At 40.3% G+C, this 15,995-nt stretch overlaps 1 protein-coding gene across 1 annotated transcript in view; it reads left to right on the forward strand.

Annotated features, from left to right (window-relative positions):
* The window catches only part of STK10 (serine/threonine kinase 10), a 2,623,461-nt gene extending 2,612,901 nt beyond the window's left edge, over positions 1 to 10,560 (forward strand). The window contains exon 19 of the mRNA XM_044069104.1: positions 7,600 to 10,560. Coding sequence (XP_043925039.1) covers positions 7,600 to 7,740 — 141 coding nt within the window. The 3' untranslated portion in view covers positions 7,741 to 10,560. The remainder of the gene's footprint in view (positions 1 to 7,599) is intronic.
* Positions 10,561 to 15,995: the final 5,435 nt, after the last annotated feature.

Genomic DNA, 15,995 nt, shown 5'->3' on the forward strand with positions numbered 1-15,995 from the left:
TGCAAGCCTTACAAGACTCTCTTCCCATGGGAACTGTAGCAATTCAGACAGACAATATGTCTGTAGTGTGGTACATCAACAAACAAGGCGGAACCAGATCTTACCCCCTATGTCGAGAGGCACTCAGACTGTGGCAATGGGCGATTTCTTCTCAGCGGTTTCTGTTAGCAACGCACATTCCCGGGAAGTCCAATGTGATTGCAGACAAATTGAGCAGAGCTATTCTCATGCCTCACGAGTGGTCTCTGAAGAATTCAGTGTTGGAGAAAGTTTTTCGAAAGTGAGGTCGGCCTTGCTGCGACCTTTTCGCTACTCCCCAAAACAGCAAGTGCGACGATTTCTTCACCCTCTTTCCCCAACCAGGCCACCCCAGCAGAGACGCTGTAGTACACGATTGGCCCCGGGGACTTCTGTATGCCTTTCCTCCCTTCCCACTGATATCTCAGCTAATACAGAAAGCCATCACTCAGAAAGCTTCCATGATCCTTATTGCCCCTTACTGGCCTCAACAGGTTTGGTTCCCGTTTCTTCACCGTTATCTGTTGGAGCAACCTTGGCATCTGGACCCAGTTCCAGACCTCTTGACCCATCAGTCGGGTCAGTTGCACCACTCCCTCCCTTCTCTGAACCTCACAGCGTGGTTCCTCCAATTCCAACTCTAGCCAGGCTTCCTCTGATATCTCGCTCAGTTAGAGATATTTTGATAGCCTCTCATAAATCTTCCACTCGGAAGATTTATCATAGCAAGTGGAAACGTTTTTCCTATTGGGCGCAGTCAAAGAATATAGATCCTTTCACTGCTTCCATTCAATCAGTTCTAGACTTTCTAGCCGAACTTTTCCACTCAGGTTTGTCCCCGTCTACCATCAAAGTTCAGTTGGCAGCAATATCGAACTTTCATGTTGGAGTTTCAGAGTCCTCCATTATGTCTCTCAAACTCTGCAAAGCCTTTTTAAAGGGAGTTTTTCTCCTCAAATCACCAATCAGGGATCCTCCTTCTCAATGGGATCTCAACTGGGCTCTGGCGTCTTTAATTCTTCCCCCCTTTGAACCTGCGGCTTCATGTTCAATAAAGTTAATATCTTGGAAAACACTCTTTTTAGTAGCTATCACTTCAGCTAGAAGAGTCTCTGAACTCCATGCTCTGTGTAGTCGTCCCCCTTATCTTGTGTTTCATAAGGATAGGGTGTCCTTATGTACTAACCCGTCCTTTTTGCCCAAGGTAGCTTCACTGGCAAATTTGAATCAAACCATTGAACTTCCTGTGTTCTTCCCTAATTATTCCAGTAGGTCAGAACAAAAGTTACACTTTTTAGATGTTCATCGCCAACTTTGGTACTATTTAGACAGGACCAAACAATTCAGGAAGTCTGATCAACTGTTTGTTTCTTATGCAGAAGGTAGAATGGGCCTTCCAATTTCTAAAGTATCTCTCTCTAGATGGCTTACTTCGTTGATTACCCTTGTGTATGAGATCAGACATCAACAATTGCCATCCAAACCCAGGGCTCATTCAACTAGAGCTTTAGCCACTTCTATAGCTTTCCAAGATAGGCTGCCTATTGATTCGATTTGTTCTGCAGCTACTTGGGCTTCTCCCCATATCTTCATTTCTCATTATAAGTTGGACTTGGCCTCTAGAGACCGAGCCAACTTTGGTTCCACTGTACTCAAGAGTCTATTCCGATAGGCCACCCGGGATAAGGTGCTAGGGACGCAGTCCCATCCAGCAAGAATGAAGGAGAGATTGACAACTTGACATTTAGAAGTTATGTACCTACCATAACGTTCCATGTTAGTTGTCTTTTTCTCGCCTTCTTTCTTGCGTCCCACCCTCCTTCCCCCTAGCCTGGACAGACCTAGAGGAGTTTCTTTTGTTCCTTTTATGGAATTTCCTTGCTGGGCTTAGCTTTCAAACGAGATCTGAGGAGTTACCGCCTAGCATTGTGGGATATAGGGGAGCCTCGAGCCGGTGGAACTAGCTCTCGAGCTTTTAGAGTGGCCGAGTCGGAGCCGAGCATCGGCTCCGAACCCATCCAGCAAGAAAGAAGGCGAGAAGAAGACAACTAACATGGAACGTTATGGTAGGTACATAACTTCTAATTCTAGCAACTATCTGAATTTACAGGAGCACTATTTAAAATCTGTCTCACCATTACTTTTGGTTTTGTACAGATTTCTTGCTCTCAGAGATTGCAAGGTATGTTCTTCACATAGGGTTGGAGCTCATAATGTGTTGAGAAGTCCAGCAGTTCCCCATAAGTACTTTATGTAAAACCAAACTCAGTACTGTCTTACAAAGATGGAAAATGGCTTGAATCAGCAATCATTTTGTGAAGTATGGAACTGTAAGGAGCATATATTTTTTTGACTGCAATCCATTTTTGTTTTTCTAAAAATACTTATTTTGCAAGAAATAACACAATATTCAGACAAAATCAGTAGCAGTTGAGAGTAATTAAACATATATGTCTGGAATTGCCATTTTTTCATTATTACATAACTATTCCGCACAATTTTTATGAGAGAGCAAAATATTAAGCCAAACTCATGGACAGTTGAAACCTATGACAGATCTGAAAGCACTTCCAGAAGCAAATTGTCTGTTTACACTGAGTGAGGACCACTTAGCATCACATCAATCCCTTAAATGTCTGTTTTTCTAAGACATATACAACATTTTACATAAAACAACCAAAAGTAAACTTGTTAACTGGTTTGCTACTTAAAAGATCTCTCAACAAAGGTGGAAACGTCAGATAAATGTCCCCTATTTACTTTTAGTCAATTCCGTTGGCCTAATATCTTTCAGGTCCTCTGCTGTCTGAAAACCAGCCCCAGCAAGTTTAACTTTCACTGAAGACAGCAAGGGAAAGCTTCCTGTGTCTCTCTGCAATCTGCCACAGTATACCAATTGAGAAACTTAATTTTTATTTTTCTAAGTGCCTGGCGGTACTTAAATGAGTGAATAAGAACTACAGAAGCATTGTGAGTTCAAAAAATATCTTCAAGCAAGAAGAACTAGCATTCGAGACAATCATGTAAACATATTGACACCGTGCAAGTTTTAAAAAAACTTCATCAATATCCACATTACTACTGCATCCGCCACAGGCTCCAAGATGTCAGAAAGTACTGCAAATTGCCATAATTTCTTGTCTTCTAGTGTCTCTCTCTAGTACTACAACAACTGAAGACCAGTGTGCAAAGGCAACGAGATATTGTACTACACCGTGTTTGTTCTTAAAATTATTTCTTTATTAAAACATTTTAAAAACAACAATAATAGCGCATAAAATAATGTATGGTTTAATAACTACAAAATGGTGAATATGAGAAACAAAATTAGTACCTTTCCTATAAAACAGCTTATACTAACATAAGAACCAAGAAAGCATTTATGTACACCCTAAACAAGTAAAAACCTGAATATAGAGTTGATCTATAGTAATGTAGTACAGAAATGCTCAATACTGATACTGATGTCTCTCCAACATTTTATAAAAGTATATCTATTGTGTAAGGTAGAGATCCTCTGCCCCGCTCGATGTGCTGCTGCCTGTTGTTGCGAACGTTCAATCAGTGTATGAGGCTCACTGAAGAAAAAAAAAAAAGTAAGCACAACAGACACCGTCCAAGCCCTATTCCGACAGGCTGGCAGTTTGCCTCATCATCCCGCATTTCCTGCAAGTGATGATGTTAGTGACGACTCGAAAAAATGGGAATTAAAGGGCTATTCAGGAATTCGTGGCATCCTGTTATTTTGACCTCAAAACTGATAAATACTGAGGAATTCGGTACGGTTGAGAGGTATGGCACATACATACACACACACACACACACACACACATACAGCCATGTTTGGCAGGGACTGCATGCTGTACACACCAAGCAAACTTGTTTAAAACAGAAAACTTGGTAAAATTGTATTCGTTATCACAGTCCCATAGTCCTAAATAAACTCGTGCCTCCCATACCCACTCTCCTCAGATGTTAGGAAGTGTTGGCCAAGTGAGTCATTGGGAATGGGCTTGATGGCTTTGGTGTGGCATTGGTACTAGAAAGAGCATTAAATAAAAGACTCCATTATGCACGGTCTTCTCATAATATTCCCTTTCTTTGTTTATAGACATCTAGTCACTTCCTGCACCTGCTATGAATTGCTGGAGTCCTTCACCCAGTTAATGCTCAAACTTGCTGCAATCACTTTTTCCGCAAAACTACGTAAAACTGTTAAACCTACCCAGAATACTTAATAATAACAACAACAATAACAACCTCAGGCCTGTTCTTAAAAATGGCAATTCCTTACTAGTTTTATAATAGTTATGTAATCATCATCATCATCATCTCAGGCCTGTCCTTAGAAATGGCATTTCTCATATACACCACACAGCTTATAACTATTTTGGAAAGTTTATTTTTTTATTTATTTGCTAAAGTGGGTAATTGGACTAATTGCTTGCAGATAATTTCCAACCATATTGCAGGACACAAGGTCAACAGTTCAAACGATAATTTAGATTAGCCACTAAGAAACATGTTTTCACATGTAGGAGGAAATCCACTTGTATGTAAGGAGAACACATAAAACTCACAATTTGTTCAGCTTTCTAGAACTCACATTCCTTTCAAACTCTTCCTTATCTTTCATTTTTTGTTTTCCACCCCCATCATTTTGCAAAGGATTCTGAAACTGTGACATTCATACAGTACAGTTATGTTTTTGACTCTTTCTGTTACTGTATCATTTCTCAATTCATCTTTGCCTCCCTCCACTCACCAGACAGTCATCTATATGCACACAGTACCACTCCTGTTTCACTTTCCTGATGAGATTATTTTGTTTCTACCTACAACTACAGCAAGTGATCTTCCATCATGTTGTTGAACTGGTAATGTTAAGTCCTAACTTTTGGTTATCAGAAGTTATAGTGCATTACAGTATGCCTTCATTTTATGATATTTTTTATTGTTTTGTGCTTGCTAGTGTTTGTTTACACATCATCTAAGGCTGATTTATTCTACAGTTATTTTTTATAATTATGCTCATATACCTGGCATCAGCAAAAAAAGCAAAAGAAAGCACAGTGCAACTGTCAGTCTTCAGTTAAGCCTGCTCTTATTATCTGCTGTGACAGTAACTGGAGTGATGCACAACAGATGGTTAATCTGATGTCAGTTGTGGGTTGAAGACCCTGCTTGAACACACATCAACAGCAACTGACTTACACTTTTGATTCATACAAGTGGTAGGAAACTGCAGTGTCAATAGTACAAGACTAGCCACTAGCATACTGCATGATAGGGGATATAGTCTGCTCCGCTCACAAAACTCATAGCTGCTGTGGAACAAGGCTGCAAGTAGGAAAATGCTGTGCACATTGCTGTAGTGTTTCTCAGGCAAATCTTTCAGGCCACATAAAGCATAGTGACCTTTGCCATGGCCTAGTGCAAGGCCCTGAGTGGGAGTGGGATGCTGTTGGGCCCAATAAGTCCAGTTGACCTAAGGCTGGTCCTGCTACATATTACATATAGCAAGATGTACACGAGTGTGTATTATCCAGACAGATGAATGAGAACAGAGGAAGTGCATCAAATCTCTCTCTTCTTTCAAAGTGTAGCAGGACTACAGTAAAGAACTGACCAAGTAAGATATGTCTGTAAAAAAAGTTACTACATGTACACTAAAATCTCTATAACTGTTTCATAATGCATATCTTGTTATGAACTTTAAGCACTTTAAAAAGCACAACACTATTATGTTATTGTTAAAATTTAAAGTCCTGTGTCGTAATTCATATCTTTTTCAAAAACCAAATGCAGTTTAAAAAACATATTGTACATTGTCATTGTACTCTATATGTGAACACCACACTATAAATATAAAGAAGCCCAATCACAAAATGTCATATGCATAAGCATGATACAGAGCAATCTCAACCACAATGAAAACCAAACTGTATGTATAACTTCAACGCAAAGAATATAAGCCACAGTGTACAGAGTTATAAAACTACACATATATATGCACCAAACATATAACATAAACCACAATACCAAACAGCACAGGAAACAAATTACACAGACAACCATAAAAAACACACAGTACTAGTTTGCTACTCTACATATGCATGCAGTCTGTCATCACAGACAATACACAGTGCCAACATACAGTACACTCCACAAAAACTCACCTACAGACCACAAAGGTAGGTAGGTAGTTGTGTAGATACATAAATAGATAAAACCTTCCAGTAATAAAAACACAGATACCCTTAAAAAAGACCAGATATAATAAAAGTAATAAAAAATCCATAATGCAACAATTAGACATTTAAAGCAACAGGAAATAAAATATTAATATACCTTTGTCCATTAACTCAAAGCCACACACTAACTAGTCAAAGACATCCCCAAAGCTTACCACAGAAAGGTGCTCACAATACCCATTGAGCTGCCCTCCCCCACCCATCTAAAACGTTAATCCATTGATATTACAGTTAGGGATTTTACTATTTGTTGATCATACCATAGTTGAAGTTACAAGTGGACAGAAGAAATTGGTTGAATTTTCAGCCGCATATAAGTAATTGTATTTTGCACTTACCCCACACTCATTACAATAGCACCTCTGTCATCACGCAACCACAGATTAAAAAGAAAAATCCGCAAAACATTTGCATTACTATCAGCATACAAATAGAAATTGCACTCAGTTATTCTTCATGTGGAACCGTGATCAAGGAAATGCAAATAGAAGCATTAGATGTGAAGAGTTAAGACCTCATATATTTAACGCTTGACTAAGGATGATGAAGCCACAAAAAAAAAAAAATAAAAGAAAATAATATAGAACAAGGTGTAAAATGAAATAACAGTAACCATTGTAAGAGAGTTGTGTGTAAACACTTCAGGCTACCATGACACTTCCATTAATTAGACCATCAAGAGAAAAATGTATCCTTAGCCAATTAAAAATTGTCAAAAAAATTTGTTGAACTCAAATAAGTCCAACTACTTCATTAGTGTTCTAGTGACAATATAAATGAGTACAGAGCAGCAAATATTAAAATAAGTGGAAAGCGTGAAAGTAATAAAAATACATAAACATTAATAATGCTAATATGTACGGCTCGGGGATGTGATAAATTAAATGTCTTCTTGTCACTAATCATTAAACTTGTTTCCACACCCTGCAGTACCAGATGTTTCATTCATCAAATTCCAGAACCCTAGGTACTTTTTGCAAATATATTGCATATATAATTATACATTTATACGTGTGTGTGTGTGTGTGTGTGTGTGTGTGTGTGTGTGTGTGTGTGCGCACCTGCAACATGTAAACATATTTGTATACATGTATTATGCATGTTTTCTGTGTGTTTTGTGGTAAAATCTGGTGGGATTTTAATAAAGCTTTTCTAACTTCAATGTCAACCTCGGTTTTATTGTTTCTTTTGATGTGGTTGCTGTTTTTTGTTTGCAGCAGTTTTTTTAGAAGTCTTAGTCATGCACATAAAGGAGAGAAGAATGACAGCTGTATGTTAGTGAAAATGCTGTACATTTGTTTTAAAATTTGTCTTTTCTCCCTTGCAGGCTTTGGAAGATGAGTTGACCCAGAAGAAAAAGGAGCAGGAGTTGTTCTTCAAGATGAGTGAAGAATCTGACTTTCACAACACAGCATCACTGAATAAACTTGCTAAATTTTTACCAGTTAACTCCACTGAATCATTATAACAAAAGGAGCTAACAACCAGCAGGGCTGTTGTAGACTGCATAGCATTTTCCCTTTGAGATACTAAAGGAGGCCATCTGAGTTGGTTTCCACTAATTTTTTTCATTAAAAATATTGCTCATAAACTCTGGGAAACAGCTTCATTATTATCATTGCACAGACATATTTTCTGTCAGGGGCATCTACAGTGTATTATTGTTACTGGGTCTTGTGCTGAAGTGGTACATGCAAGTGGAGCAAAACAAGACTGCATGTTACAGATTTTAGTTCCTTCAGGTAAGGGGAACATCTTACATGCACATGCATATGGGTCTTCCATCGCATACAAGGCTCCTTTGTTTATCAGAAGTGACTGAGAGCATGATGAACCCATCCATTTTCTTTACCTCTGTATTAATTGCAGAGTCTTAAGAAGTGGGATGTATGTGAAATATGCACTGTCATCCTCCTATTTCAGTGGATGGAATAAAAAACAATTACTTTGCTAATCTTATCTGTGCATATACTCGTTACAAGACTTTTTCTTTGTTGAATAATCTGGGATTGCCTAACATGTGAGTTATGTAGCCACTGACAGTGTTTCTCGATGTACAGAAATGGAGTGTATGCATTGTCACACAGGCACTCTACTGAACTTCTTTAATGGACCAAACGTTACATGTGTACACGTTTAATTCCGCGACTTGCAGATCAACATTCAGATGTCATTAACCATCCACAGTGATCATAGTTTCAGAACTTTCAGATGTATGGTTTACAAAGGCTGCTTCAGTGATTTTGACTGCAGTAACATTAACTTGATGTATGGTTTAGTACACTGAGACAGGAAGTATCAATTGTGACTGCTTGTTGAAGTACCTAGTAATAAGATAAATAACCTCATAGTAAGAAAAATAAATTTGTAAATACCAGTTTAGGTTGTGTGCCTTTGACAGAATGTTTAATGAAAATGTGCCATTGTGGATACTATATAGATGAGAGATGTTTCAGGTCATGGGATACTTCAGATTTGTACCACTAGTGAATAAATGAATGATGTATGCTTCACATTTGTACCACTGCTGAATCAATGAACAAACATTCTATGCTTCACATCTGTGCCACTGATGAACAAATGTTATACACTGGACTTTTGTTACCACTTAAGCAATATTTAATATAAATTTTATGAACATGGTAATCCCCTCCATTTAAGAATTACTTTAATAGACTACTTGTGTGTATGTTGCACCCAGTGTTCTGCATTTCCATTGTACTACATTGTATGTCACTCCTGTTCATCAGAGTTATTATTAGATACAACAGTTACAGACCTGTCGCCTTTTCAAGTCTACCTTTGCCTTGTTTATGCTGATACCTTCATTGGTGCCATATTCTTTAACGTTATACATTGCTTATTGACTGAAAAATAACTGTTAGAAAAATCACCATTTGGGAGACTCTATTTTGCATTTAAAGAAGTGTACTTACATTTGCATGAAAACTGGATTTTTAGTTTTGGATTTGCTGCAGGAGGTCTTTGTTTTCTGAATATGGAATGTTTTTGTTTTGCAAATGGCTGTTAATCACAGTACTCCAAAACCTTATTTGCAGGGAAAGTTTTGTTGAAGTGTCATTTAATGCATTTTGTAGCCTAAGCTGAATTGTCTTAAAGTTATGTGTTTCCACTGCTGTACAGTTGAATGTTCCTAGTGAAAAGGAGTCCCACCCCAGCTCAGCTTTACTTAGCTGTGTCCCTTATGCTGACCAAGTGCTGCTGCACCTACAGTTCTGATGCATTGTATGCTTATTTTATTAAGTAGTTCCACCTCCAGTAAAGAAGCTACTGCAACAGTGATCTATGTTTGACTATCTGTTATCTTGCCTTGCACTGTGGAATGCAGCCCATTTGAGATGACTACCTGTATGTGACAGTCATAGACCAACTACACTGTAGTATATTATTTTGATGGGTTTTGACAAAAAGTTGTACTTTTTCACCTTACAAAACTGAAATTGTTCCAGCTCTGTTTGGTAACTACAGTTAATTTGACATATGAGATTATGTGATTGCAAGTTCTCCTTCTGCATTTTTAAACTGAACATTCGTTTTACTTGCATGGCATCTGTGGATTCAGTGTGCTAAATATAGTAAGTTTTATTGCATCATTCCAATATATTTGGCTTTTCTGATGTATGTTCAAGGAAGGAAGAACCACTGCACAAAGCAATGTGTTCATTTCAGTTCCTAACCAAACTGTTATGTTTGCAGGCCAGGAACATATCCTGAATTTGCCAAGCCAAATAAGTTATTTTAAGCATATTGGCAGTATTTTTGCTGAGACTTGATACGTTCTTGCATTGTTGTAGTGCTTTAAAACTGAACCTGTCTGATGATGTAAAACATACATTTTTGTTGTCTATATGTAAAATATGTGGGCAAATTGGTCTAATGAATTGTTACTGAATAGAAAGAGTATTAGTCTGTATGATTAGGGAATCAAAGTCAGATCTATATTCTGTTTGCCTTGGCATGGAATCATGCTGAGATAAAACTTAAAAGGACAGAAACAGTTATTCACGTGAAAAAGCATTTGCACTGTTAGAGAAAACATGTATGTGACTTTTGTGATTACATTTTGTCTTTACTTGGTCACAGTTTTTTTGCTTTCTTATAATTTACCTAAAATTCTGCCACCATATATTCTGATTCATTTTTGCCACTAGGAGCAAAATGTTTTGTGTGTAAACAAGGAAGCATAGCATTTAATGGGCAAATAATTTTAAATAGTTGGTCAAAATTCATAATAATAATTTAATTTCCATTAAAATTGCTTGGCTTTAAATAACCAGACTGGCATTTTTTTTTAATGTGTAGTGTTTGTCTTGCAGTGATCTGGAAAAGTGCTTATGGATTAAGAGAGACATTTTTCAGTGTGACTGCCTTTAATTATTTTTATATCAGTGTAAGGCAGCAGTGAAGTCAGAATTGAAACGTCATTGTTCCTATGTTCACATTGCTGGATGGGTTACATGGATTGTTCACTGAATAGCCATGTGTGGTATGTTTTCCATTTGCAGGTGCTGTGATTTGTTGTAGGTGCATGCAAGCCATTATCATATCCACTGAACTTCTAGCAGCAAAATTTTCCAGCCACTGCTGGAGTTTAGAAACATTTTATATTAAGGTAATGCAAGCAAATCAGTTCCAGTGGCATTCAGTTCAGTTTTTAAAGTAATTATGTTTTAAAGCTCTAATACTGGCACATTTGTTGTCCCCAAGGAACTTGTTTGGAAATACATTTTCTTAGTTATTCTCCTTTCTAAATCGTAAGTATTCTGGAATGTAAAGTGCAACATGTAGTTTTACTGTATTGTAGTCAACATTTTATTGTGTTTAAGTATTGTAGTTCCATGCTTAATTTCAGTTGTGCTCTTGCAGAAGGAATTTGTACTGTTCAACCTTTAAAATTAACAGATTTTAATGATAATGATCATTGCTGTAGGAATTAAATGTAATGGGAATAACTGAAGGTGGATATCAGTTCCATGCCTGCTGCCATTTTTGTAATCAGTCTGATATCACTAGGCAACTGCAACTACAGTTTCACATTATGGTCTGTAGAAGAACCCAGGTGTTAAAACAGGAGAACTGTGAGCTGTACTTCATTCATATTTATTGCTTAAAGTGAGCAGTTCCTTTCATTTGCATCATTAGGTCATCTGCCAATTCCTGGTCTTTGACATGTGGCAGTATAAGTATACATTATTTTTATAATAACCAATGATCTGATGTTGTCCTTTTCATTATTCCTCACCTGTGGGCTTCTGATCCAGCTCGGCCGAATCTTCTAGACTTTAGATCCTAATCTTGAGCTCCTCCCTATTATCATAATGCACCACCTGCTCCCCATCTTCTCAGATCTTGTTTGCCACCTGAAAAGGTAAGCCAGAGGATTCCTAGGACTCTAGCTGTAGGTAATTTATTTTTATTATATCTTATTTCTTTTTCATCTAGTTTTGATCTTTGTTGACAATCCCTTCCTCCCTCTGTTTTGTGGTCGTGAGCTCATGCTTTTAGACTGCCTCTGTATTTTTGGTGCCCTCCTTGTTGTTGATTGGTCCTTTCCATTGCTTTCTTGGAGCTTCAGTCTGTTCTCCCTTTGTCTGAAAGACCGGCTTTTTTGGTTATTTTCACCTAGAGTGTAGCTACTGTGGCTTGCTGCCTTGTCTTAATTTTCAGAATCAAGTACAAAACAGGAAAAGAAATGGGAAAAGAGTTCCTTGCTTTCAGTGCGGTCATAGTGGTGGCCTCCTGGGGCTTGGTTTTTCTCTGGCAGATGTTCATGTTTCATTGTTGCAGTCATCACATTTGGGTTATCCCTGCCAGGGTAGCCCTCGGCCGGCCCGAATACCAGAGGCTTAGTATTTCTGCATCGGTTGCTGTCTCGTCAGTACTAACGTCAGGTCATCAGTAGTACAAAGTAAGACAGCCGACACCATTACATCAGTCTTTCTTGCCATGGAGCCAGAAGCAGTTTGCACGAGTGCCGGTCGGCCACTACCGGAGTTTCATCTACCGAACTGAAGCTGAAGTCTTCTAAAGCTAAGTACCTCATTGGGGATCCTTTTTTCTTGCACTAACCGATGTCAGAAAAAGTTAACAGTTGTCTCGCTTATGGAAAGCAAATACCACACACAGACTTTCATTCTTACTGTGTCACTTGCTTAGGTCCTTACCACGACATCCCCTGCTGTCGCTTCTGTGCTTTGTTCAATGCCAGAACTATCCATCGTTAGGCCCTTATTGTAGCTAGATATTTTTGCTTACAGTCCTCGAACTCCGATATGGCTTCGGTAAGCCATCCGACAGCAGATCTTCCAAAAAAATTTTAGGATAAAGACAGATCGCACAGGTCCAAACCTACCGACGATGCTCCTGTTAAGCTAGTCGTCAGTTCCTCCGGTCCTCAGTAAGGCGCTTTCTCAGCCCCTGATGCCCACTTCTGTGGATTCGCAGGCCACTACCAAGACCCTTTCAGAGTCTGGTATGCTGCAAAACTCTTCTTTGACTAAGGATCCTGTGGTCGTCTGTACCTTGGAAGGGTCCGGAGAAGCTGAGCAGGCACTGGCTTCCGAAGAAGTCCTTCGCACTACGGATTCTCGACACAAACCAACATCTTCTTTCGCGACTACCGTTCTTTCCAAAATGACCAAGTTTCTTAGGCCCAGGGTACGAACCACACCCAAGAAACTGATGACCCAATCTCAGGCTCCTGCTTCCTTGCCTCAGTCTCAAATGCTTAAAATGGCGGAAGACCTTATGCTGATCAGAAGAAGCCAAGCTACCCCCCTCCAAAAGGAAAAGAGATCTGTCCCCTATAGTTTTGTCTGAACAAGAGTCAGATGACTCTGATGCATCTGAGTATGAAGACATGCAACCCCTCTCTACCTATGAGAATTCTGATGCAGCGGATTCCATTCCTTCGGCCTCCCCCAGAGGATTTTTCCTTTAGGGAAACCCTTCATACCTTAAGGGAGCATTTCCAATGGGAGAGTCAGGACTGCCCTCAGTCTAAAAAGAGACCTAGGGAATTCTTAGATCTTCCACAGCACAGACCCTTGGCCATCCCACCAGTCCTGGATGTTGTGGAGGATGTTTTCCTGGAATCCAGTTTGACTCCTGACACCCTCTCTCTTGCACCCAGAAAACCAGACAGGTACTACAGAGTCCCTGACTCGCACAAATTTCTTTTTAAAAGTCCTACTGCTGACCCTGAGGAAATTTCTGCTAAAAATCCCACATCCTCAGATAGGGATTCCCGAGTACTAGACAGGTGGGGTAAAAAAGTATACACCTCAGCTACTATTGCTATCAGAGTACTAAATTGTCAGTTCCATATGTTAAAATTTCAGCAACATACCCTGGAACTCCTGAAACAAAAAATGTCTTCATTCCTGCTTGTGCAGAATCTAAAGAATTACAACAGTTAATGCATTCTGCAAGTCAAGTAACTAAACACACCTTGCACTATGGTTTTGATGCCATAGAAGCTTCTTGCAGGGCAGCAGTCACCAGATCTGCCCTTAGAAGGCATGCATGGTTTAAGGAACAGCCCTTGCCAGACCATGTCAAATCTAAATTGTTGGATGCCCCCTTGCACAAAGACAACTTATTTGGCACTAAGGCAGAAGAGGTCTTAAAAAAGATGGAAGAAAAAGCAAAATCTATGCAGACAGTTAAGGATTTCTTACAGGTCCAGCCACCCAGGTTCAGCAGGCATTGTCCCACCAAGCACTGGTCCTTTCCTGCTCCCACCAGGCCAGTTCAGCCCAGACCCCGGGGAACCAGACCCCCAAGACAGCAGCCACAGGGAATGCAGAGATCTAAGCAGTGGACTACCTCCCCTTCAAAACCAGGGAGTTCTAAGCCACCCCTTTATGGTAAGAACTCACAATGACTCACCTCCCCCACCCCCTCCCTGTGGCCACCTTCACTTACCCCTAGGAGGAAAACTCTCCTTTCATGCAAGCACCTGGGCCACCATTACCAATGACCGCTGGGTTCTCAACATAGTGTTCCAGGGATACAGATTTTCTTTACACACCCTTCCAACTCCAAAAGGGTTCCCAGATCTACCTCCAAACCAGTGGGCAGAGGCGCAAAAGCAAGTCCTTTCTCTGCTTTCTATGAGGGCAGTAGAGCACCTTCCTGCAGAACAGAAAGGCCGAGGTTTCTACTCCAGACTTTTTCTTGTAGCTAGAAAAGAGGGCACCTGGCACCCCATCCTCTATCCATTCTAAACATCTTCCTGGTGATCCAAAAATTCAAAATGCTCACCGTCCAGCAGCTGCTACCCATGCTTTCCAAGGATGCTTGGCTAGCCACCCTAGACCTAAAAGAGGCCTACCTCCACATTCCTATCAGGGATTCATGCAGGAAATCTCTCCGTTTCAGGGCAGGATCTCAGCACTTTTAGTTCTCTGTGCTTTCCTTTGGTTAGCTACTGCTCCCAGAGTATTCACAAAATGTGTGGCTCCGGCCATTGCCTTTTGTAGACAAAGGAATATCCAGATTTACCCATACTTAGACAACTGCCTAATTCAGGCAGCCAGCCAGGAAAAGCACCTGGCCTTTGTAAAGTGCCTACTAACCTCCCTCGGGTGCACAATCAATGAAAATAAATCCAAATAGGTACCCACCCAAAGGATTATATTCCTGGGAGCAAGCCTGGGCACAGCATCCCAGATGGCATTCCTTACACCAGAAAAGCAAACTTTCCTGACAGCCTACATCTTTCAACTAGTCACCAGACCCCAGCTATCTGCAAGGAAAATACTGCAAGTTCTGGGGTTCATGGCATCTTGCATTCTACTCATTCCATATGGCCAGACTGCATATGAGGAAACTTCAGTGGTACCTAAAAAGCCTTTGGTGTCAACACTGTCAAGACCTGGAGACTCTTATACCTATAATACCTTGCCTCAGAAAATATTTTTTTTGGTTGGCAACAGCATACTCCCACAACAAGGGACTACATTTCTCACCACTCCCCACTGCCCAGACCCTCACCACAGATGCATCAGACTATGCCTGGGGTGCACACCTGGATGGCAGGTGCATACAGGGACAATGGAGCACACAGCAAATCCATCTGCACATCAGCCAAAAAGAGATGATGGCTGTCCAGCATGCCTTGGTAGCTTTCAAGCACCTTCTCTCCCCAGGGGTACTCCTGATCAAAACAGACACCACTGTGATGTGGTACATCAGCAAGCCAGAAGGGACTCACTCCTACACTCTATGCAGGCTGGCCATGACCCTTTGGCACAAAGCCTCTGCCATGCAACACCTGTTAGCACAATTCCTACCAGGTTCTCTCAACTCTCTGGCAGACTACTTAAGCAGAAATATTCTGGATCCACATGAGTGGTCACTCAACAGAAGAACCTTCACCCTAATAACTCAAAAATGGGGCACCCCGAAGGTCAACCTCTTTGCCTCCCACACCAACCATCAGCTCAGCAAGTTCTGCACAGGGAGCATTATTGCATGGCTTGGAAAGTGGATGCCCCGTCCTTCCCCTGGGTCAATCTGTCAGTCTATGCCTTTCCTCCACTATCTCTCATCCCCAGGGTACTGCTCAAAATAAAGGAGGAAAAACCAAGGACAATTCCTATAGCTCCAGACTGGCCTCGCCAGCACTGGTACCCCTTGCTGCGCAGCCTTTCCCCACTGCCACCATGGCATCTTCCTCAGATTCCAAACCTTCTGACC

Source organism: Protopterus annectens, chromosome 4.part0 (genome assembly GCF_019279795.1).
Source record: "Protopterus annectens isolate FY-2018-M chromosome 4.part0, PAN1.0, whole genome shotgun sequence".
Classification (NCBI taxonomy): domain Eukaryota; kingdom Metazoa; phylum Chordata; order Ceratodontiformes; family Protopteridae; genus Protopterus; species Protopterus annectens.